At 45.4% G+C, this 21,037-nt stretch overlaps 1 protein-coding gene across 2 annotated transcripts in view; it reads left to right on the top strand.

The window, feature by feature from the left end:
• PDE8A (phosphodiesterase 8A) overlaps positions 1–21,037 on the top strand; it is a 2,218,572-nt gene that overhangs the window by 484,877 nt on the left and 1,712,658 nt on the right. The window contains exon 1 of one of the 2 annotated variants that reach the window (XM_086958242.1): positions 11,397–12,814. The exons of the other annotated variant lie outside the window; for it this stretch is intronic. Coding sequence (XP_086814368.1) covers positions 12,596–12,814 — 219 coding nt within the window. The 5' untranslated portion in view covers positions 11,397–12,595. Of the gene's footprint in view, positions 1–11,396; positions 12,815–21,037 lie in introns of those variants that run through there. 2 annotated transcript variants of the gene reach the window in all.

The raw sequence follows: 21,037 nt of genomic DNA, 5'->3' as shown, positions 1-21,037 counted from the left end.
TAGTGATAGTAATAATTCGTCCTCTGATAGAACCAAGCCAGGGCTACATACACCAGCATCCAACATCTGTTTTTCCTTCCTCCCGTCCCCAGAGGAACAGATTACCCAAGTGGTAATGACTACTAAGTCTGGAGCCCCATCCGACCCCTGCCCTCCTAAAGTCTTTCATATGTTCACAGAAACGATCAGCGAGTAACTTACAACAGTATTTTCGGAAATAATACTGTCAGGTCTGTTTCCAGAGGCTTGTAAAATAGCCTCAGTTCGGCCTCTACTAAAAAACCAACCTTGACCCCACTGAACCAGGACGCTACCAGCCGATTTCAAGGATCTCCTTCTACTCCAAGGTGTTGGAGAAACTTCTTAATAGGCAGATTACAACCTTTATTTCAGATGGGGATCTCTTAGACTACTTGCAATATGGGTTTAGAGAAGGCTGTGGAACAGAAACAGCTCTGATGATGGCAGTGGAGGAACTCAGAAGAACATTTGATGAAGGAAGGAAGGCTGCCTTGATTTTGTTAGATCTATCGGCGGCCTTCGATACGGTCAACCATAGAATCCTAATTGGTAGACTAGAGGAGTTGGGACTCCAAGATACCGCCCTCACTCTACTGTCATCATATCTAACTAACAGAACGTTTGCTGTAGAAATAAATGGACTAGCTTCTAAATCTTTCAAACTGCCATGTGGGGTGCCCCGGGGTTCATCACTGAGCCCCACACTTTTTAATGTATTGCGATTTATATAGCGCACGTATCACCCGAAGGCATCAAGGCGCTTGCCTTGGGAATCCGTCCTGGTATTCCCCTGTGAGATAACCCCAGCAGGGTATCCACAAGGTGAAAGCCGGGCATCCCGCCGCGAGGGGCGGTAGTGGAGATTAAGCAAGCTATTGCCCAGAGTCGCAGAGTGTGAACCCGTGAGTCGAGTAGGCACCGGAACGAGAATTATTGAGTCCGTGGAATTTTTGAGCCCAAGACCCGCCGAGGCGGGGAATTGAACCCTGGTCCAGGACCGATCTCAGCTTCCAGGTTTGCCGCCTCTAACCCCTGAGCCACACTTCTCCACTGATATTTATGTGGCCCCTCTAGCAGCAATTATCAGGCAATGTGGCTTCTCGGTTGTCTCCTATGCCGATGCCACGCAGGTGGTGGTATCAGTGTCAAAAATATTGAGGAGACAGCCGATCGTTTTAACACCTGCATGTCACAGATTAATATTTGGATGCAGAAAAATGGCCTCAAATTAAATGGCGAAAAAACAGAGGTTTTGATACTAGGGTCAAAGACCTCCTTCTGGTCCCCAAGATGATGGCCGGCTGATCTGGGCGACTGCCCAACTCCTGTCACAATGGTTAGGAACCTAGGTGTAATATTTGATGAAAGACTGACATTTGAATGTCAAATTAATAAACTTGCCTCCACTTGTTGGGGCATTTTAAAAATGATTAGAAAGATCAGTCTTTTCATTCCCTTGGACGCACTAAAAACAGGGGTCACAGCCCAGCCTCTATCACGACTGGACTATGGCAATGCATTCTATGTGGGACTTCAGTCACAACTCCTACTCAGACTTCAACAAATGCAGAATGCAGTGGCAAGACTGATTCTGGATATTCCCAAATACGAATCAGTCTCCTACCGACTGAAAGACCTCCACTGGCTCCCAGTGAGAAAGTGAATTATATTTAAGTGGCAATGCCTGGCATATAAGGCATTACAGGGAAAAGGGCTACTGTACCTGAGAACACATCTTAGGAAATACATGCCAGTCAGAAATTTAAGGTCAGCTCAGGCACAACTACTGTCAATCCCCAGGTATAAGCAAGCTCGCCTGGGGGACAGGAGTTTCCTGTTAGGAACAGCGAAGACCTAGAATTCCTTACCTATGTCGATAAAAAACAGCAAGTCGCTAATGTCATTTAGAAGGCTGCTGAAAACGTGGTTATTTACGAACTGAAAGGTCAGAAAAATAGCTAATCTGCGAAATTCAGCATACCTTTTATTCATAGCGCCAAGACGCCCTTGGGCAGACGTGCGCTCTATAAGTCATCAAATCAAATCTCTGCTGACATGAAGGCATGAAAGGTTTAACAAATTCAAGGCCCATATGACGTGAAGTTAAAAATGTGTAAAATATTAATTTCGGATCCCCTGAAAATCCTCACACTTGAAAAAACGAAGTGAGTCTATCGTACACATTAATTGCCTTCTGCCTGATTACTTAAATGTGGCTTAACTCAGCTGAGTACATATGTCTAAAATCTAGACAGCTCTGATGCAAGTACATGCTGCAGCAGTGCTACATTAAAAAATGTAACCCTTGTGATAACTCAATGCAACAAATGTCCGCTTGTGTGCGGTCATCAATGACCTGCAGATAAGCGCATCACTGCCTGGATGAGAATGCGCTTGAGGAGAATGTATGTTCACACTTGGGATTTTGAGAAGTTCAAAAGATTCTTCTTTAAAGGCAATGGTTGTTGTATAGTTGGTTTCCTTTCTTGTTCCCTTTTCCCTATTACCTCGATCCTTGAGATGCTACTTTTAATATAGCCCAGGAATGGAAAAAGAATATCCACCATCACCACAATGTTCTTCAGTGCGTCCACTTGATAAATCCAATAATGGGTTCATATACAAAACATCCAGAGCTGCCGAGTCCAGCTCATTGCCAAATTTGTTAAGATAAAAAATGTTCACACATATAGTAAGTTTCAAAGTACATTTATTGCAGTTCCAGATTCAAGCAATGCAACATTGCATCCAACTCTTTCCCAGTCTGTTTCTGTTCAGTAACTGCTGCATCCAGTATGATCTACCTTCTAAGAACCTTGTAGTGTTCTACTGTACGGTGTGCACTCAAGAACAAAATACAACAGAGAACAGTGCAGACTTTCAAGATAAAAAAAAAGAGTTAACTTTTCTTTTTAAATGTAGCCCGGTTTCCTTTAAGTAAAAGTTTACTTTATTGAAAGGCAATCACAGAATTGGTGGTCTACTGACCCTAGCAGGCTACCATCCCTGTACTGGCATCCAATCGAAATGAGTCTCACTTTGTGACTTGTATCATTAATATTTATAAGGTAGTTTGGATTCTAAACCACTACGATTCAGATTTTCAGAACTGACCTGTTGATACAAAGGTCAATTCCTAAAAATATTTAATGGTAGAAAAAATACCATTTGCAACCAGTACTGAGCAACCAGATTTTCATACATATAGCCTCTTGTTTGCCAAATAACCCAGAGTATATCTCTAACGTCAGACTTTCTCAACTGACCCTCATATTATGGTTTCATTTGCTACTATTGCATGTCATAGGTCCGGGGAACAAAATTGGGGTAAATATTGAAAACTGTCGAATTAGTATTGGCCTAATGCTAGTCTGGTCAAAGTTATATTGTGCAATACCACAGACGTATGATTATGGATAGTATGATGGGGAAAGCGTCACTCTCTAAGGGGGCCTTTGTGTGCAATTACTAATAAATCTGACACTGGAATCAGTGCAGGTTTATTAAGAAGAGATGTTTGGTACCAACCATCCCTTAAGACAGTGAAGCCATGATGGAGCTGTGGAACTCGTAATAACCAGGGTCCAGCCCATGTACTCCCTACGGCTTCCCTGTTCACTTAAAATATCCAAAATTCAACATAGATATTGCAGGGGCATATCTGCTCAAGCAGATATGTCCTCACAGGAGATATGGTGCACCCTGCCTTAGGACTAAAATGCCTTCTATAGGGATGTCTTACAGATATCTCATGCTGTGTCTGTGGGCAAGGCCAATATGGATGTGTGCCATTTTGATTCTTCAGTTTTGTCGGCACCAAGGAACGCAGTCTACAATAGCAGGGTGAATTGCCTTGGTGAGGGGACCCTAAGGTGGCACAATTTGTGCTTTTACCCTTGGGGTCCCTCTTTAGTGCCTATGCCCTACCATTTTCTAGTGGCTTACAAGGGGTAATGAAGTTGTGCCAATTGGGAAACAAAAGGTACAGGTTAGGGAAAGGGCTTCTGGCGCAGGGGACATGCTTGGCAGAGACCCTGTTAACTTCCAGTCATAAAGTGGGTACTAACCATGCCCAAACAAGGCACTTTTCTACACCCAGGATGACAGAATGTAGTGCTGATGCCAAAATTCAAACCCAGTTTCCCAGCTCTATGGACTGCAGCTCTGGCTGCATCACCATGTCCTCTCCTAATCCTCCGCGTGCTAAGGTTCTTTGCACTTTTTTAAAACATTTAAAAACTTTCACTTTGCCATGATGTGCTGTATTAATATCAAAGTTTCGACATGTTAAAGAAATAAACTGTTTGAGTATTTTATAAACCTTATCACTCACTCCGTCTCCTGTTTTTTTGTTTAATGCAGTTTTATACAGCGCAAACACCACCCATATGTATTATTAGAGAGCTTTACATGAGCACCAGTTACTTTACACAAGGGGATGTTTGTTTTTGTACCAACCGGGAGATTAAGTGATTTGCCCAAGATAACAGGATGTTGTGCCGACCCAGAGACTCGAATTCGGTTTCCCAGCTCCATAGTCAGCTGCTCTGGCCTAACATCACATTCTCGCCTGCTGTTCTGAACCTCCAAGTGCAGGGGCTCCTCACACTATTTTCTTTAACGTTTTAAAACTATCACTTTGAACAAGTACCTCTCAGTGCTGTGCCATAATGTGCCGTATTAATATCAAAGTTTCAACATCTTGAAGAAATATACTCTTTGAATATTTTTTAAACCCTATTATATTTTTCCAGATGTGATTGCGTGATCTACATTGCATACACTTTCAGAGCTTTGTGCAGGATGTTTGCTCGCCCATCTCTAAACATAGTACCTACAGCTCCGGCTGTTTAGAGCCTTTATCTTTGCAGGAACTGGTTTTAGCCGGGTCAATAAAAGGCGTGGTCAGTGGCATACCGGATATTTGTGTCCCCACTGGGTACTGAAGTACATTCGTGATCTGGAGCGATTAGCCACTGGATCTAAACTCAGGAGCCGAGAGTTGGTTTTCAGCAAGCATCATTAACTGCAACATAGAGCTCTAATACACAAGAATTTGAGGAATGATTTTCCTGCTGGATATATTTACTATCAACAGGCAGTTAAGGTATTAGCTGGCCTGCCTATTAAATGGGGTGATGGCATTTGATACAAGCCTTATTGCTTTATTTTTGGGACTTCTGAAATCAACTGGATTATGCGATATATCAAATGTTGACACTGTGCTGGTTAACCCAACCCACCACTTTCCCTAGATGGGCTGTTCTAAGGGTTGCCAAGCAACGCCTGGGCCGGTCTGTGAAACTTGACAGGTCTGAAGTTTTGAACTTTGTTTGGGTTCTTGTAAAGTGCTTCAGAGCACTAAAATAAAGTAGCCATTCCTGTCATCTTGTTTAAACCTACATTTAGCCATTTTTTTCTCTAAATGTCTGATTGTCAGCCAACTGTGGTGACCCAGTTCCAGTTTTGTTTTAATTATCTACTGCATGAACTGCCGTCTGTGAAACATTTCAACCTTCCCTCTGCTCGAACACGGCCTCCTCCCCGTTGTGCCATTTTCGCTACGGGCCGTTTGCGAAAGCGTTCATTCAACGAAAGCTGTCCATAATTGTTGTCAAGCATTCCCTTTAAAGCCAAGCTTTCAATCAAAACACTGGCCATGAGGATTCTACAGCGGCAAGTGGCACTAAGCATCCCTGCGACCAGAAAGAAACTGCCACGCCATCCACAAGGCGTTACATCAGTCTCCACTGTGTTCCCAAACTTCCCCAAGGAAGCGCTGGAGAGAGTGGTGGGTTGATATTTACTTATTGCTTTAAACAGCAGGAAAGCACTGGTAACGTCTGGAGCTCTCCGTGTACTTTACTCGAGTGCCTCCCAAAATGGCCGCCTTGCATCACATCATCGCGTCGTGCGCGACAACTAGAGCGCGACGCTACATATCTCCCTTCTTTACATAACAATAGAAAATTTAAAGCCTGTCATCAGATCACAATTATCTCCCATCACCCAGTTCATAGTCTCTGTATTTGGTAGGCTTCACGATTGCTCTGCCTGCCCGTGTACGTCTTACCAGAGTAGTGGAGGCACTCCCTGGGTTGTCCTCAGCTAGGTTCGTCAGCCCCCCTTCGATTACCTGGGGACTCTCTCTCCTCGAAGTCTCACCAACTTCCTCCTGATGTTCCCCTGCAATGGGATTGTCTCCATTCTCGAACTCAGTACTGCTTACTCCAGCTCCTTGGTCTTCCTCTCCTCCTCGCTGTACCTCTTTGTCTGTGGGTGGGGCTTGGTCTTGTGATGTCTTCGATCTTTCTTAATTGGCCCACTGCAATATCATTTTGCATTTGGACATGCTGTCTTGGGACCAGACGTTTCTATCGCTATGCAAAGCTGCGCTGTCGTACACCTCCTTTCCCTGCATGGCTGTATTTGCTATCCCCTTTCCTTCTCAACTGAGCCAGTTTGACTCTGACCCACTCTCCTCTTTAAAGTGAGGTCTCCTTCAATTGCGTCTCTTATTGTAGTGCTCGGTGTATATTCTTTGTGCTTTCTCCAAATTGTGCTGAACCACTGCTGGGGACCACTTACTTGTGACGGTCTTTTCCTTCCACGCCAGGTTGTCCTTGGTGAACGGGTCACTCCCTCTCAAGATCTGGAAGGACTATACCCTGTGCTGGTGGGCGTAATTCGGTAGGCCCACTTCAAATACCTGTCGATGAGGACACACACCTACTTTAGGGTACCCTGGGTATCCAGTACAGGCCCCAGAATGTCTATAGACAATTCCTCCCAAGGATTCATAGGGTTGGCGAATTTCCCTAGTGATGGTCTTAGTGGGGTTTGAGTTTTAACCGGTCTCTGGCACTGGTCACATTCCCTCAGATGTCTTTCTACCTGGATGTCCATTCCTGGCCACCAGTACATCTGTTTCTTTCTCGTCTTCGTTTTCACGATACCCAAGTGTCCTTCATGCAGTACAGCTAACAGGTGAGGTATCAGTGTCGTTGGGGGAACCACTTTGTTCCCTCTAAACAGGAATGTCCCCAGATCTCCTATGGACAACTCCTCGCGTACCTCAAAGAATTTCCTGAGTGCCGCCCAGAGATGTTTCTTTTCCGGCCTTCCTTGTAGCAGGAAGTCTTTAACGTCTCTGATGTCAGGATCATCTTCATAAGCTTTTGTCCATTCTTGGCCACTTATCACTTTCTCCGGGTCCTCTGCAAAAGCAACAAGGACTTCATTCTTGTCTGCGCTGGTCGGAGCTTCCTCCATCGCTGAGGCTCTACTGAGGTAATCAGCTACCTTATTCCTTGTCCCTGGGATGTACTCCACACCATACCTGTAGTTTAACAGCCTTATGCCCGGGGGTTCCAGGTGTGATCCTAGTTTCAGAGTCATCTTGGTGATGCGGGTGTTGCGCTGGCATGGTCACATGACGTGAGTACTTTGACCAGGGGTTTATGGTCTGTCTTGAGCTTGAACCTCGTGCCCCACAAGAATTGGCGGAATTTCCCCATGGCCCACACTACCGCGAGCATCTCCTTTTCTATTACACTGAACTTTTGTTCGGTAAAGGATAGGGACCTGGACGCGAAGCTGAGGGTCGCCACTTCTCCATTCTTCCTTTCCTGCATAAGGACTGCTCCCAGTCCTTTTTTGCTGGCATCTGTAGTTAATATGGACTGCCCATGAGGATCATATCCTTGAAGAGGCACGGCCTTGCTGATGTCTTCCTTTATTGTATTGAAGTCACTTTGCGCCTCTTCTGTCCATGTAAATGTTGTTTTGTCCCGTATGAGCTGCCTCAGGTGGTGCGTCTTGGTGGCGAAGTGTTGCACGAATTTGCTGTAATATTCTGCCATCCCCAAGAATGACCTCACCTCCTCTTTGTTCTTTGGTGCTTCGCATATCGCCTTGACATTGGCTTGTTTGGGTGTGATGCCTTGTTCACGAATCTCGTGACCAAGATAGGTAACTGATGTCATTCTGAACCGGCACTTTTCCCATTCGGCTGTGAGGCCATTTCCTTCCAGAACTTGGAGCACCTTGGCCAGCTTTTTGTTGTGGTCGGTTTGATCCTTGCCCATTACCAAGATGTCATATTGGAAGTACTTACTCCCTCTATTTCTCTGAACAATTTGTGAATACGTTTTTGAAACACTGCTGCTGCTGACACTAAGCCGAAGGGCATGCGGCGGAACTGATAGCATCCGAAGGGTGTTATAAAAGACAACCGTTTCCGGCTCGTGGGGTGTAGGGCTATCTGGTGATAGGCTGATGTGAGATCAATGGTGGAGAACCATTTTATCCCGTTTGTCTTCGCCAGCATTTCTTCTATCCGTGGCAACAGGAATTTCTCCACGATTATGCACTTGTTCAACTCGCGTAAGTCTACACATAGACTGACCTTACCATTGGGTTTCATTGCCACCACCAACGGAGCTAGCCACTCTGAGCAGTTTATAGGTTCGATGATCCTATTGTCTTCCAGTCTCTGCAACTCTTGTTGTACTGCTTCCCTGACCGCTATGGGTATGTTCCTCACTTTGTGGGATACCGGCGTCGTATTCTCCTTAAGGTCTATTCTATGCTTGAATTTCACTAGTTTGCCTACTGTTCCTCCGAACACGTTGGAGAATTCACTTTTCATCTTCTCGAAGTTCGGTTGATGCTCTGTGCTGATCATCAGTACCTGCGTGTCTCCTCCTGGGTTCAATTGTATGCCCAAGTCGCCTTGATCCATCCACCCAAGGACCAACGGGCCCTTTTCCGCCACGTATAGCTTGCACTCGGCGCTGCAGCCTTTGAACTCCAACTTCAAAACACGGTATCCTACCATCGGAATAGGTTCACCCATGTACGTGACTGGCCTTATGTCCGGGGGTTCCAGGTGTGATACTAGACTGGGTTTGAAGTTTTCGCTCCACACTGTCCTTTGGACGATGGTGTACGGGGAGCCCGAGTCCGCTACCATCTTGATCAGTATCCCTCCGATAACCATGTCGCATTGTGGTTTTCTGGAGCGTCTGCAGTCAATGCCTAGCACTTGTTCTACGACGCACAGCACATTGTCCTCTTCGTCCTGTTCTCCTTCTCCTTCCTCCTCCGGTTCTTGTGTCACGCATTTCACTGTTGGTCTCTTCACCTTGCGGCGACACACTTTTTCAAAGTATCCTACTATCCCGCAGCACATGCATTTCGCTCGGAACATCAGACAGCGTTTGTCGTACGCCGCATGGGACTGGCTTCCGCACCTCTAGCACGTGTTTGTGCTTCCTTTGTTCTGTTTTTTTTTGCTGTGCTGGTCTTGCAGTCCATCTATTTGGCGCTTTCCCTTCCGTTGCGATGGCTTTAATTCTCTCTGGTGGTTCTGCTTCATCGACTTTATTGACCATGGGTCTCGGGTGGATTCTTTTTTCGCTGTGTCAGCGCATCTTTTGGATAGTTCCGCCTTTTTTACCATGGCAATAACTTCCCTCAGGGTTGCGTCTCCGTTCACCCATGCAAGAGACCAAATTTGCACGTGATTGCTAGTTTTCTTAGTGCAGCCAGCTACATAGTCGTGTATAGATTCGCCCGTTTCCGGTTTCCTTTGTTGGAAGTTATATCTATCTATGGACGTGCACACTGCTGGCCGATAGTGATTGTTTAGAACATGTCGTCATCTGCGGCTTGTCTGGGAGTGGGTACTAGATTCTGGAAGACCCTGATCCCTCCTAGGCCCAAGTTGTGTAGCAATATTCTTTTCTTCCTCTTGCTGGGATATGCTACTCTGCTTTCATCCTCCAGGGCTTCTATGTAGTTCATAAAATATTTTTTCCAGTCCTCCCACTTCATTAAGGGTTCACCTGGTTTGGGTAAGAATGGGATAGGATTTGTGAGTGAGGACGATTGCGTGCTCATTTCGGCGCGTCTTTCTGGCTCTGTCTCTTGTCCCCCTGGGCTGCCCGAAGTGCTTGCACTCTCACCATGCGTTTGGGTTGGCTGGGGCACTAAGACACCCCCTTCTTCGTGTTGCCCTAATTCCGCCATGGCCCTGGGTATCTTCTGGGTACCTGTGACGGGTGACGGCCTTCTGGTGGGGTGTGTTCTCCCTTTCTGCCTCCTCCTTACCCTTATGATGGTGGGTTTCCTTGTGGGAGTGGCCTCCTGCACTGCCACGTTTGTGTGCTGCTTGTCGTGCTTGGTTAGGCTTGTTCTCCCTGGCTGCTTTCCTGTGGTGTTAATGCCCTCTGCCACGCTCTCCTGCTGCTTATTCAGCTCCCCTTAATTGCTGCTCCACGTGGTGTCTCCATCTGTACCCGGCGGGTCCAATTTTCTTTTTTTTTTTCCGGAACCCAGCCTTGTCGCCACTGTAAAGTTCCCAAACTTCCCCAAGGAAGCACTGGAGACAGTGGTGGGTTGATATTTATTTATTGCTTTAAAACAGCAGGAGAGCGCCGGGAACGTCCTGAGCTCTCTGTGTACTTTACTCGAGTGCCTCCCAAAATGGCGGACTTGCGTCATCGCGTCGTGCACGATAACTAGAGCGCGACGCTACACACTCGTACAGGTCAGCATTCTTCCCGCTTACAGAGCAGTGTCACAAAAGATTGAAGATGGCAGGCGCCGTCCTTGTGCAGCACACCATTTTAGAACTGGTCTTGCTATCCTGCTAAACGGTATGAAAGTGTGTATTGAAAGATTTAAAAAGGCTCTAGTAAAAAAAAAAATGGGACATAAATAATTCCAGCAACAAGCATACAAGATTTTGAAACCGATGCTTTTCAACTCTACATATTTACACTCTACTCAATACCACATAAAATACACCCAAGATAAATCCTCTCAATACCATGAAGCAACAATGCGCATAAATACACTCTACAACATGCCACATAATTCACCTCTACATAATTTAACTCAACGCCACACAGTTCCACCCCATACAATTTAACTCTACACATTTCTATTCCACATCACATAATATCACAACAAACCACATTTCACTCGGCAACACAATTTCACTACACACCGAAAACATCCAACCCACACCACAACATTCAACACTACACAATTCCACTATAAGAAAATAAGAGTGCAGAATACAGAGCACAGAAGAAACCCTTGGTCTTAGAACACACCAATGTGCTTTGGTCATTACACAGTCGAAAACTCGAAACTTACACTTCCTCCCCCTTATCACTGCAGTTGGCTTCCGCGCCAGAGATCTCGTAAGCACACACGCTTTCGAAGACAGCGCTCACGGTGCTGAGGAGACTCTGACGCATTTGAAATTCGCTCCGTCCTCCAACTACCCGGCCCGCCTTCCATTGGCCCGCCCTTCTGATTTACATTGACGTCAGTAAAGATCAAGAGGCCATTGCTTGCGGCTGTTTTAATTGGATCTGCCACTGTCAAATGCAGTGGTGAGGAAAAGGATGGGAAAACGTGGAGAAAAAAACGGACCGGAAAAAAAATATTTTTTCTTTCACTGAAGTACAGCGAAATCTTGTACTTCACCTTTGGGGAATGTTAGCAGATACTTTTATGTTAAATAAAACAGTTGTCAGTTTAAAGCGAACAGCCTGCAAATAAGCACTGCGACGAGGAGGTCGTCATTGAAATGATCAACATGTTTAGTGTTTACGTAGAGTGTTTAGTGCTCGCTGTCTCGGTTTTCCCCTTCCGATTTCGTTCAAGTCGTTAAACGGTTTGGAAGACGGATAATGGAGGTGGTAGAATGTCGGGCACTGGGTCCGCCTGGCTTCTGCCCGCCTGTGGTCCGGTTACGGGCACAGCCAGTGGGGTCTGTGCCCGTTTCAGTGGTCCGGTTACGGGCACAGCCAGGAGTCAAGGCCCGTTCCCCGAAACGGCGCCTCGTGGGGGAGGAGGGCGCTGATGATCAGCCTTCGCCTCCCGTACGCACAGGGCGGCAGCGCGGAGAGTCCGCTCACGTCGCTGTGAGGGAGGAGGGATGCGGCGGCGCCGCTGCTGTAGCAGGAGATGAGCCCGGCCAGCCGCAGCCTGTAGCAGGAAGCAGAGGGGAGGGAGGGGGTAACCCGGTGAAGGATTCTCCACTCCCCCTGCACGGAAAAAAATCACATTAAAAAACGGTGGGTGATGCGAGGAGCACCGCTTGAGCTGCTCTTGAACTTGATGGGCTGGAGAATTGCTTGTTGTTTTGCTAAGGTGTGTTGGCGAAACAAATTCGCCTAAACAGGGCTACCGGGTGCTGCTGGTTCCTGTGGACGCCTTCGAAAAGCGACTCTTTTGACTGGGCTAGGGGTGTGCAGGCACTGGACGCGGTGAATGAGGAAGAGCGGGGGACACACGTCATTACGGAGCCTCTGACAGACGGACCCGGGCTTTCCTCTGGCTTTGATTTCATGTTTGCACCACCAGGAAGAAAAGGCAGCGGGTGTTCTTTTGCCTCTCTCCGGGCCGCATCTCTCTCTCCCCCAGGGCACTGGTGACATGCTGGAGGAGGACACCACGGAAAGAGAACATCCGCTCGAGCGTCCCACACACTGAGACTAACTGAGGAGGAAGGAAGGTCTGGGGGGGTCGTTGTGTCAAAAAGTGCCAACTAGGCATGGGCTGCGCTCCGAGTATTCACATCTCTGACAGCAGGGTGGTGTACCACAGTGGCAAGGAGTCCGAGGACTCCGCCACCCCCCGGGAACAGGACAACCAGGCCCCGGGGGCTCCGGTAAAGTCCACCTCCACATACAAGCTGCGGGCACCCTCGTACAAGAAGGACCGGGGAGAGAGCATGGAGGCGGACACTCGCATCAGCGGATCCAGTGTGAAGGTAAAGGCTCACGCCCTGCAACTGCTACCACTCAAACTGTTGAATAAACTGCTGTATTTTGATCTTACGCACTTTTTTATGACCTGCACTCGCACAACGTGATTTCCCAATGAATCGTGGAAGATCTCGTATGGCTGTAAATTACTTCATACAGTGGGGACGCATTCGCAACATCCTTCTTGATTATTGGGCCTGTTTGGACGACGTTTAAGCTCTTCCTATTTTCCATGTACTACCTACCATAAATTCCAATTTTTAGAAGTCCCTTCCACACAGTTTGAATGGTTTATGGTTGCTGAATCCCTCATCTATATTTTGCAGATGTTTATCATAACATTTACACCGTTACGTTTCTTTTATACCGTGTGAAAATCTTCATTAATTTCCTTTTGAGTTTTAGGAGTTTCTCCTCCACCGTCACCCTTAGATGATAACTGTTTTGCTTGGCTGACCATTAAGAGACACTTGTTGTTTCTGTAAGTCTTGTGGAGGTAATAGTCTCCTCATCACCCATGCCTGACTGGGGTCTGGGAATTGCACGTCCTTCCTCCCCACAGGGGACGTGTGGGTTGCTCCCACTACTACACAACTGCTTTTGGTTGGGTTTTCGCTGCAGAAGTACCATACACGTACATACATCCGGAGGTAGCTGTATGCGCTTTACAAAACTCAGTATTATTATTATTATTACATACTAGATTAGAAAGTGGCAGTACGGGTAGCAGTAAAACCCGGAAGCTTTCCTTTATGAAGGGCCACATGAAGTGAGACTTGTGGATTGCTGTATCTTATGCGACCATATTACGGCCATAGATCTGTTCTGATCCAACACTGCTCCCAAATTCTGTGTCCCCAGTGAGACATAGTCAGGAATCACATTTTGCTTAGTCTTTACAAATACCAGTATGTACACTTGCTCATTAAGAGAATATGGTTGTCTGGCCATAGCAGTCTCCCAAAGCATGCCTTTTTTGCTCTTGACACATAATGTACCACTATTTGCTCAAAAACGTAGTGATTTGCAGGACACTTTAAGGAAGTTCACCAGTCCCTTTCAGCTATTTATTTCTTCAGTTAGCCATTCAAGACCGTGGCCATTTTATTAATTTTGACGTTTTTCTGTAACACAAGCTTGGCACAAGAGAATCAGATTGCATTACAAGAGAAGGATAAGTATGCAGATACAAATCAACATAAATATAGCAGATAATCAACAAAGAAAACCCCTAGACCAAGCAGTTCAAATCGGGTGAGAAAACTTAGGACGATTCTATCTGGAAGAGTTAAAAAATAAAGGGTGACGTAGACAAGTGATCATAGCTTCCCCCGAAGTGTCTCACAACAGGAGGAGTTTGAGATCCTCTTCAAACAAGGTAGGAGGCTGGGTTGGCTGAAGAGCTAATGGGAAGGATTTCTAGATCCTTGTTGCTCTGTCGGAGAACGCTTCTATACATATGTAAAAATAATATAACATTTACTATTGTGTTCTGCAGGGCTGTTTTTAATGGAAAGAAGAGCTGCATAATTAGCTTTTGCTAAATTTTTTAGTTTACCATTCTCTACAATTTGGTGCTACACTGCACCATAATTTTAGTGGTATGGGAAATACGCCACTAAGCATGATGTAAATTGACCAACAAAAAAACCTTTTAGGACAGTTAAATGGCAGTAACATGCATAGAACTCTTATACATTGCACAGCATGTGCCCTTTCAATAATGGCCGTGCCATTGCAAGGTATCGTTTTTTAGAAGTAGAGTGTTTGCTATCTAAGTATGTGGATGCCCTCAAAGCTATCAAAACGCAATCCCTGTTCCGAATCCTGGATAGATGATTTTTGAGTTATTTTTTTCCCCCGTTGGTAATTAGAATGTTTGAGAATCTATCAAAAGTAACATTTTTAAATTCAAATATCCTGCCACTCAGTAAAAACTATATCGAGAATTACTGTTATGAATCACTCTTAAAATCCTCTTGTGGGAAACTTTGAACGTACAAAATGGAGAAGGTTGACCAAGGCGATCATAGCTGACCAAGACTGTATGTATCTCTTTATAAGTGTCTAAATAATGTGCATAACTGCTATACGTTGAAATTCAGTTCATTTGCCTTGCATACAGATACCTGTGTATACATGTGTAAAGACCCAGGCTATAAAAAAACTAAAATGTAAGGTATGTCCCGGTGCACACAAATCTTTGTGTCAGACGTAGTTCCTCCTGGCACAGTATCAGGTACACTTCTTATGTTTCTTTCTATCCTTGAAACCACTACTAAACACAACAAAGAATAATTTGGTAGAATAATTTAACGGCCAGCAGACTAGAAAAAGTCGGATTACAAAGGTCTCTAAGATAATTTTGGGTATCTCAAACTCATCCACATGTCCATAAACCAAGATTATAATCGCATACTTTTTGACCCACATGTTTTCTTCCTATTGGGATGTGGTAAAATTATGGGAAACAACATGAACAGCGTTCACCTGAAGATTTTTGGGAAGGCACCTGCTGGCAACTAGGACTTCTGGCCTGACATATACCAATGTGGTTGTGTGCAACTTGTGCACCGTGATTACTGGTTTCCTAATAGGTCTAGCAACAATATGAATGAAAGTTTGGGATAGCATACACACCAAGCTTGTTTAAGGTTGTGGCTTCAACACCCGAGTTATGTTTTGTCTTTCCATTGCATGAATATCATTTTACCCTGTTTTCTTACTATGTTCCTACCATTTTATGGTTTCTGGGAGGGAGGATATGGAGGCTGTTGAGGACTGTATGTGAGAGAAGAGATTATATTGCTTAAAGCCAATCGAGACGCAATGAATCAAACTCCTTGATGCACGCTTGCCATGTGTGATGCAAAGTTGTGTGGACAAATTGCTGCCTACATTGAGCAAATTGTAGATTCATACCAGGATAAGTTTACGTTTGGTTGCCCATGTTGGCTTCTGCTAGACATGCATGAAGGGAGGAATCATCCGAAAGGGCTTAAACATGTTTTTTGGTCTGGAACCGAGGCCTTATTGACTGTACACAAGTAATAGTTTGTTCCCATTTTACAATTCAAGCTCCTGCATATGGAGAACTTTTGTTTACAGGTACATGGCCTATTAAACCAATTCACATCGCATCCAATAAAAAAAAAAACAATGCTAGACTTTACTGTATTGCTTAACAACAATTACCCACTGTTAGAACTGGGGTCACCAATTCCGACACGATAGCTTGGCGCGATGTGTAAAGCAGTGGTGCAGCACACACTCCTACTGAGACAGTGACTTGCACACAATAGAATGACACCACATCAGGTTATTTGATAAAACAAGACTCTTTATCTAATTTTTATTTCCGGCAGGTAACACGTCTTGGATACTAGGCTAATGGAGTCAACATCCCTCAGACATCAATTCAATAAAAATAACACTTCTGTTGTTCAGGGACTTCATAGGCAACATCTCTTATGCAACATTAATACAGGTAACATCCCCCGCTACACTTCCTCCATAAGGCAACACTTTAGGGGCATGAATACAACCTCAAAACATTTTCCAGATGGGGGGAATCATTCAAGTACCATTTCCTAGGCATAGGGAACATCAATGGAAAACTTCCTGGGCATCAGTATAACAACAAAAAATATCCTAGGTATGATTCATTTAGGTAACATCTTAGGCCTGGGTATCATAAAAGTAACATGCACAACATTTCCTATGCAGGTGACAATATGGGTACCGGGGTAACAACAACATCTTATCTCTTGTGGCATAGGGTTAATACCAGTACTCAGGCTGGTTACGGGCAGTCAGGTGTTTAATGATGGCCCAGCCTCTAGCAGTTCCAACAGCAGGGCACACAACGTCAAGTCTGACCATCAGGGAGTTAAATTCCTTTCCGTTCCCTTCAAAGTTAGGGGGCTGCCACTCCTCTCTCCTTGTGCTCCCAGGCAGCCCCGATGTCGATAAAGATCTCGCCTCCCTCCCCAGGGGTTACCTGGGACTTCGTTCACGGTTAGGCCTTCCTGCTTCTGTGCTCCCACTCCGGGCCTCCACACACTCTGAACCGTGCCGGGTGAGGTAGGGGAGCTCCCGCGCCTCCCGGAGCCCCCGCACTGAGGCCTAGACCGGCTTCGGGTCTTCACGCGCCTTAACCAGCCCGGGAACCAATCAGGGCACAGCCTTCAGGGGCGCAGCAGCCTCAACCAATAGCAGTGTGGCTCACCGAGGGCACGGCCTATGACGCTGCCAGCGCCCTGGTTGCCCCGCAACGCTCCTCGGCTGCTCCCAAGGCCTGGCTCGGCTTACCCAGCACACGCGGCGGCCCTCCCTTCGCTTCTGGGGCCGCAGCAGTGCAAAGGACTGCCCGCTCTTCTTCTGTGGCGGCTGGGGCTGCTGCAGTGATTTTGGGCCCAAGGCGCGTTCCTTTGAACACAGCGCGGGATAGCAGGTACCTGGGCATTAACAACGCGCTAACACAGCGCTTAGAGACACCTGCAGGCTTTTGGCTGTCTAGCGCTTCATGATCATGGCACCTAGCAGTAGGTGGGCGTTCTGGGCCTGCACCACGCTCGGGGGCGTTAGCAGGATTCTGGTGGCATAGCTCTCGGAAATCATAGCGCTTGAGAGTCACAGCATGCAGGGACACCGCAGCAGTGCAGCCAAGTCCTGGGTTGCGGCGGTGATCTGGGGCAAACATCGCTCAAAAGGCACAGTTCTGGCAATATAGCGCTAGCAGGCACAGTGCTTTACCTGTTGATCCCCCAGCAGCAGCTTCACAGGGTCTCCAGCGCTTCAGTCCCAGCGCTTGTTGTTGGCAGGTCTTAGTTACAGGTTCTTTGATTACAGTATCTTGGGGACAGGTAGGGGTTGAGTTGGCAGGCTTAAAAGGCAGGCTGGTTCCCTGCAGCACACTGGAGTTGGTCTCCTGGGTTTCCCCCTCACTGGGCAACGTCAGCAGGCTGGCAGAGTCCCTCAGCTATCTTGGGTACAGCAGGGCCTAAGCTCAATCAGTCTCAGTAGTGTAGGTTCCCCCCTAGGCCCAATTGCCTATACTCCGGCAGAGATTCCCTCAGGTCCAGTGGTGCCCCAACTAACTAGTCAAGTTTCCCTCCGTTCCTCTTATACCCCTAGGTCAGTTGCCCCTCCTGAAAGAGGGCAAAGCACAACTCCTCACTGGGCAGGAAGGTTCCAGGAGCTTCTACATGTCTGTCTATGTGACAAAAAGGCGGGATGGCAAAGATACAGTAGCAGTATGTCCCAGCCTGCTCCTAACTAATAGTGCGTGCATGTGCAATGGCCACTCCGCAGTAACAGGGGCCTGTGGCAGCCATGTTATTAGGAAAGAGCACCTACACCTCAGCACTGTTTGGCAGTGGTTGAGGCGCCCAGAGGCCTAGGGCCAACAAAAAGATGGTGGCAAAAATGAGGCGCAAGGGAAAAAATGCGGGGTAAGACCACTCTAGGGCTGACAGGTCTAACGCCAACATTATACGTACCCGTTTTTTTTAATAGTGCACATTCATTATAAACCAGGTTTTTCTTTAAAAGGCCACATTAAATCAAAATATTTCATGATCTATTTCAAAAAGTTTTACGTATTGTTGCAGCTACACTTTTTTTAAATTTAACGTAGAATAGAATGAAACGGTGCTGCCTAGTTTTTGCTCTGAGTTTTGCTGGAATCAAAATTCCCCTTGGAACTTCCTTCCTTGATTTCGCTTTTTTTAGTTGTCACCTTAAAAACATAGATATGCTAACTTTTTGGGATAAGAAGAATAAAGGACTCTGAAATTCCGGACTTTGCAATTGGGTGAAAAAGAGAAGACGTAAATATTCTACATCAGGGATGAAGTTGTGCCAGTGCACATTCTAGTTTTGCATCTACAGTTTGTAGTGTTGGCCCCGATGGAAAAAAACACCCTTAAGAAAAAGAAACTATTAAAACAGTCACAATGTAACAGTCCACGTGTATTTGTTTTTCAATAGTAATGGACCACTGCGCTAACAAGTCATCGATGCCTTTTACCAGTCGTAACTACCCAGTAGAGAGATGTATTGCAAGGGGCCATTCGCATATCATTAGAAATGAAGCATAAAGTTTCAGAGACAAGACGATCAAAATAACTGCAAAACATTGGTAATTTAAATTGAATGCTACGAAATGCTAAGCCACTAGTAAACTCTATCCAAAGAAGAAACACTGCTTAAGTAAGAAGTATGACCCATTACAAACTGCTGAAAGCGTAGCCTGAAATAAATTAAAAGTAGAAATCCCTTCAGTCAAACACAAATTGATGTACGTGCATTGTCTAACGATATATTCAGTAATTTTATTATTTGAAAACAGGAGGACAACCTAACCTGCCTTAAAACCTAAATAGATCATATCAAATTAATATTTGCTTTTTTTATAGGGTTGGTATACACCACCGCCAGTATTTTAGAGAAACTACAAAAGAAGGACGTATGCTGTGCCGCAATATTCTTTGTGTTAAAGAAAAAATGGTTGTCCTTTTTATGCATTTTTAGTAAAACAAGCGAGCCAGAAGGATAGTAAGCTGAAATTCTTTTCTCCGTGAGGGTTCTTGCACAGATTCCACCCCTTAGTCCCACGGAGTGCATAACCCCAAAATGAATTCTTCAATTAGTTTGCTGCTTTAGACTTTGGTTTTATTTTTAGGGGGTGTATTGTCCAAAAACGACGCGTGTACTCCTGAACTGAAACCGTCAATATTTTGCATTTCAACCTCGTAGTACAAAGGGCTTGATACTAAGGAGGCCGTCCTAAGTACAGAAAAGTGTGTCTTTTACACATAGTATCGAAACCTTTTGTATTGGTTCTCCCCATGGAATCTTTCTGTTCATACACCGCCAGTAGCATGCTTGTATTTTAATTAGCACGTTGTAACTCCCTATAGTTGGAACCACCACTTATGGCCTAATGATTTCTTCAGGGATGCGTTCTTGGACATAATTGTAATGTTTATTTGTGTCTGTAATTAATGAAAAGGAGAAGGCAGTGTCGTTTTAAGATACTTGAGTGTTTAAGCTTTGAACTAAATAACACACTTGTGAGTAAGACTAGGCAATTTACGTAATCCTCTTCACTTTTTATGTTCAACTTCTACTGATTCTGTAAATAAAATGTAATTATGGTTATGAATACTGCTGAAACTAATGTTGTGGTATGTCAGATATTACTAGTACTTGCATCTTACTTGAATTCTTGTGAGGGGGTCATTTGAGCACACCAAGTCTCTTGTTGATTATTTCAAAGGCGTATCTTCTTTAGGCTCCTTCCTAGAAAAAAAATCTGTACCACCTCTAGTCCAGTTCCAGGCTCAGCACTCCCCGTGATGCTGCATCGATTTTGCTCCTCTCTTTCCTTGTTACCCCCCCTCTTTTTTTGAATGCCTTCTTGCGTTTCCGTAGTTTTCACTGCAATCTCCTTGCTTAGTCCCCATTTTTTTGTGTTCCTCCTACTTGCTTTCCACCCATTTTCACTGCCCTTTACTTAATTTCCCCCTGTTTTTTGTGTGAATTCTCCTTGCTTTTTTCCACCGTTTTTTGTGTCTTCTCCTTTATTATCACTGCTCACCCCCCGTCCCCCTGTTTTTGTGTGCCTTCTTCTTGCTTTTCCCCTGTTCTCACTGCATTTTCCTTGTTTTTCCCCCCTCATTGCCGCTCCCGCAAGCCAGCCATTATTTCCCTCCTCCCAGGACCAATTTAATAGAGACCCAGCATGGCACGATGGAGCAGGTCCCAGTCCCAGTTTTCCACGTGCAACTGCATTGCTTTTGCTTCCATCTTCTCTTTGCTTTTACCCCATTTTTAGGTTTCGCCTGCACTGTGCTTGTGAAATCTATTGTATTCAATATAAATCTTAAAAGGGGCTGACATCCCACTCCCTCGCTATCCTGGTTTTTCATTGGTTCCTTTGCTTGCCACTTATATTTCCTCTTTCTATTGCCTGCAGCATATTTTCCAACATTTACCAATGCCTTTTCCTTCTCTGCTTCTATTATTAGTTTCCCGTGGCCGAAATACTGTTAACATCCGCTTTGGTGGAACAATTTATTTCATGACGTTTTTTACCTTTTGCTTCGATTTTGGCTTGTGTGATACTTTAAATAGAATGAGCAGATTTATATAGCCCAATTTTTCAACCGGAGAAATTAAATGATTTGCCCAGAATCACAGGATGTGGCATCCCAGAGACTTGG

This window comes from Lissotriton vulgaris, chromosome 2_1 (assembly GCF_964263255.1).
Source record: "Lissotriton vulgaris chromosome 2_1, aLisVul1.2, whole genome shotgun sequence".
Lineage (NCBI taxonomy): Eukaryota > Metazoa > Chordata > Amphibia > Caudata > Salamandridae > Lissotriton > Lissotriton vulgaris.
This window is presented reverse-complemented; position numbering and strand designations above follow the sequence as displayed.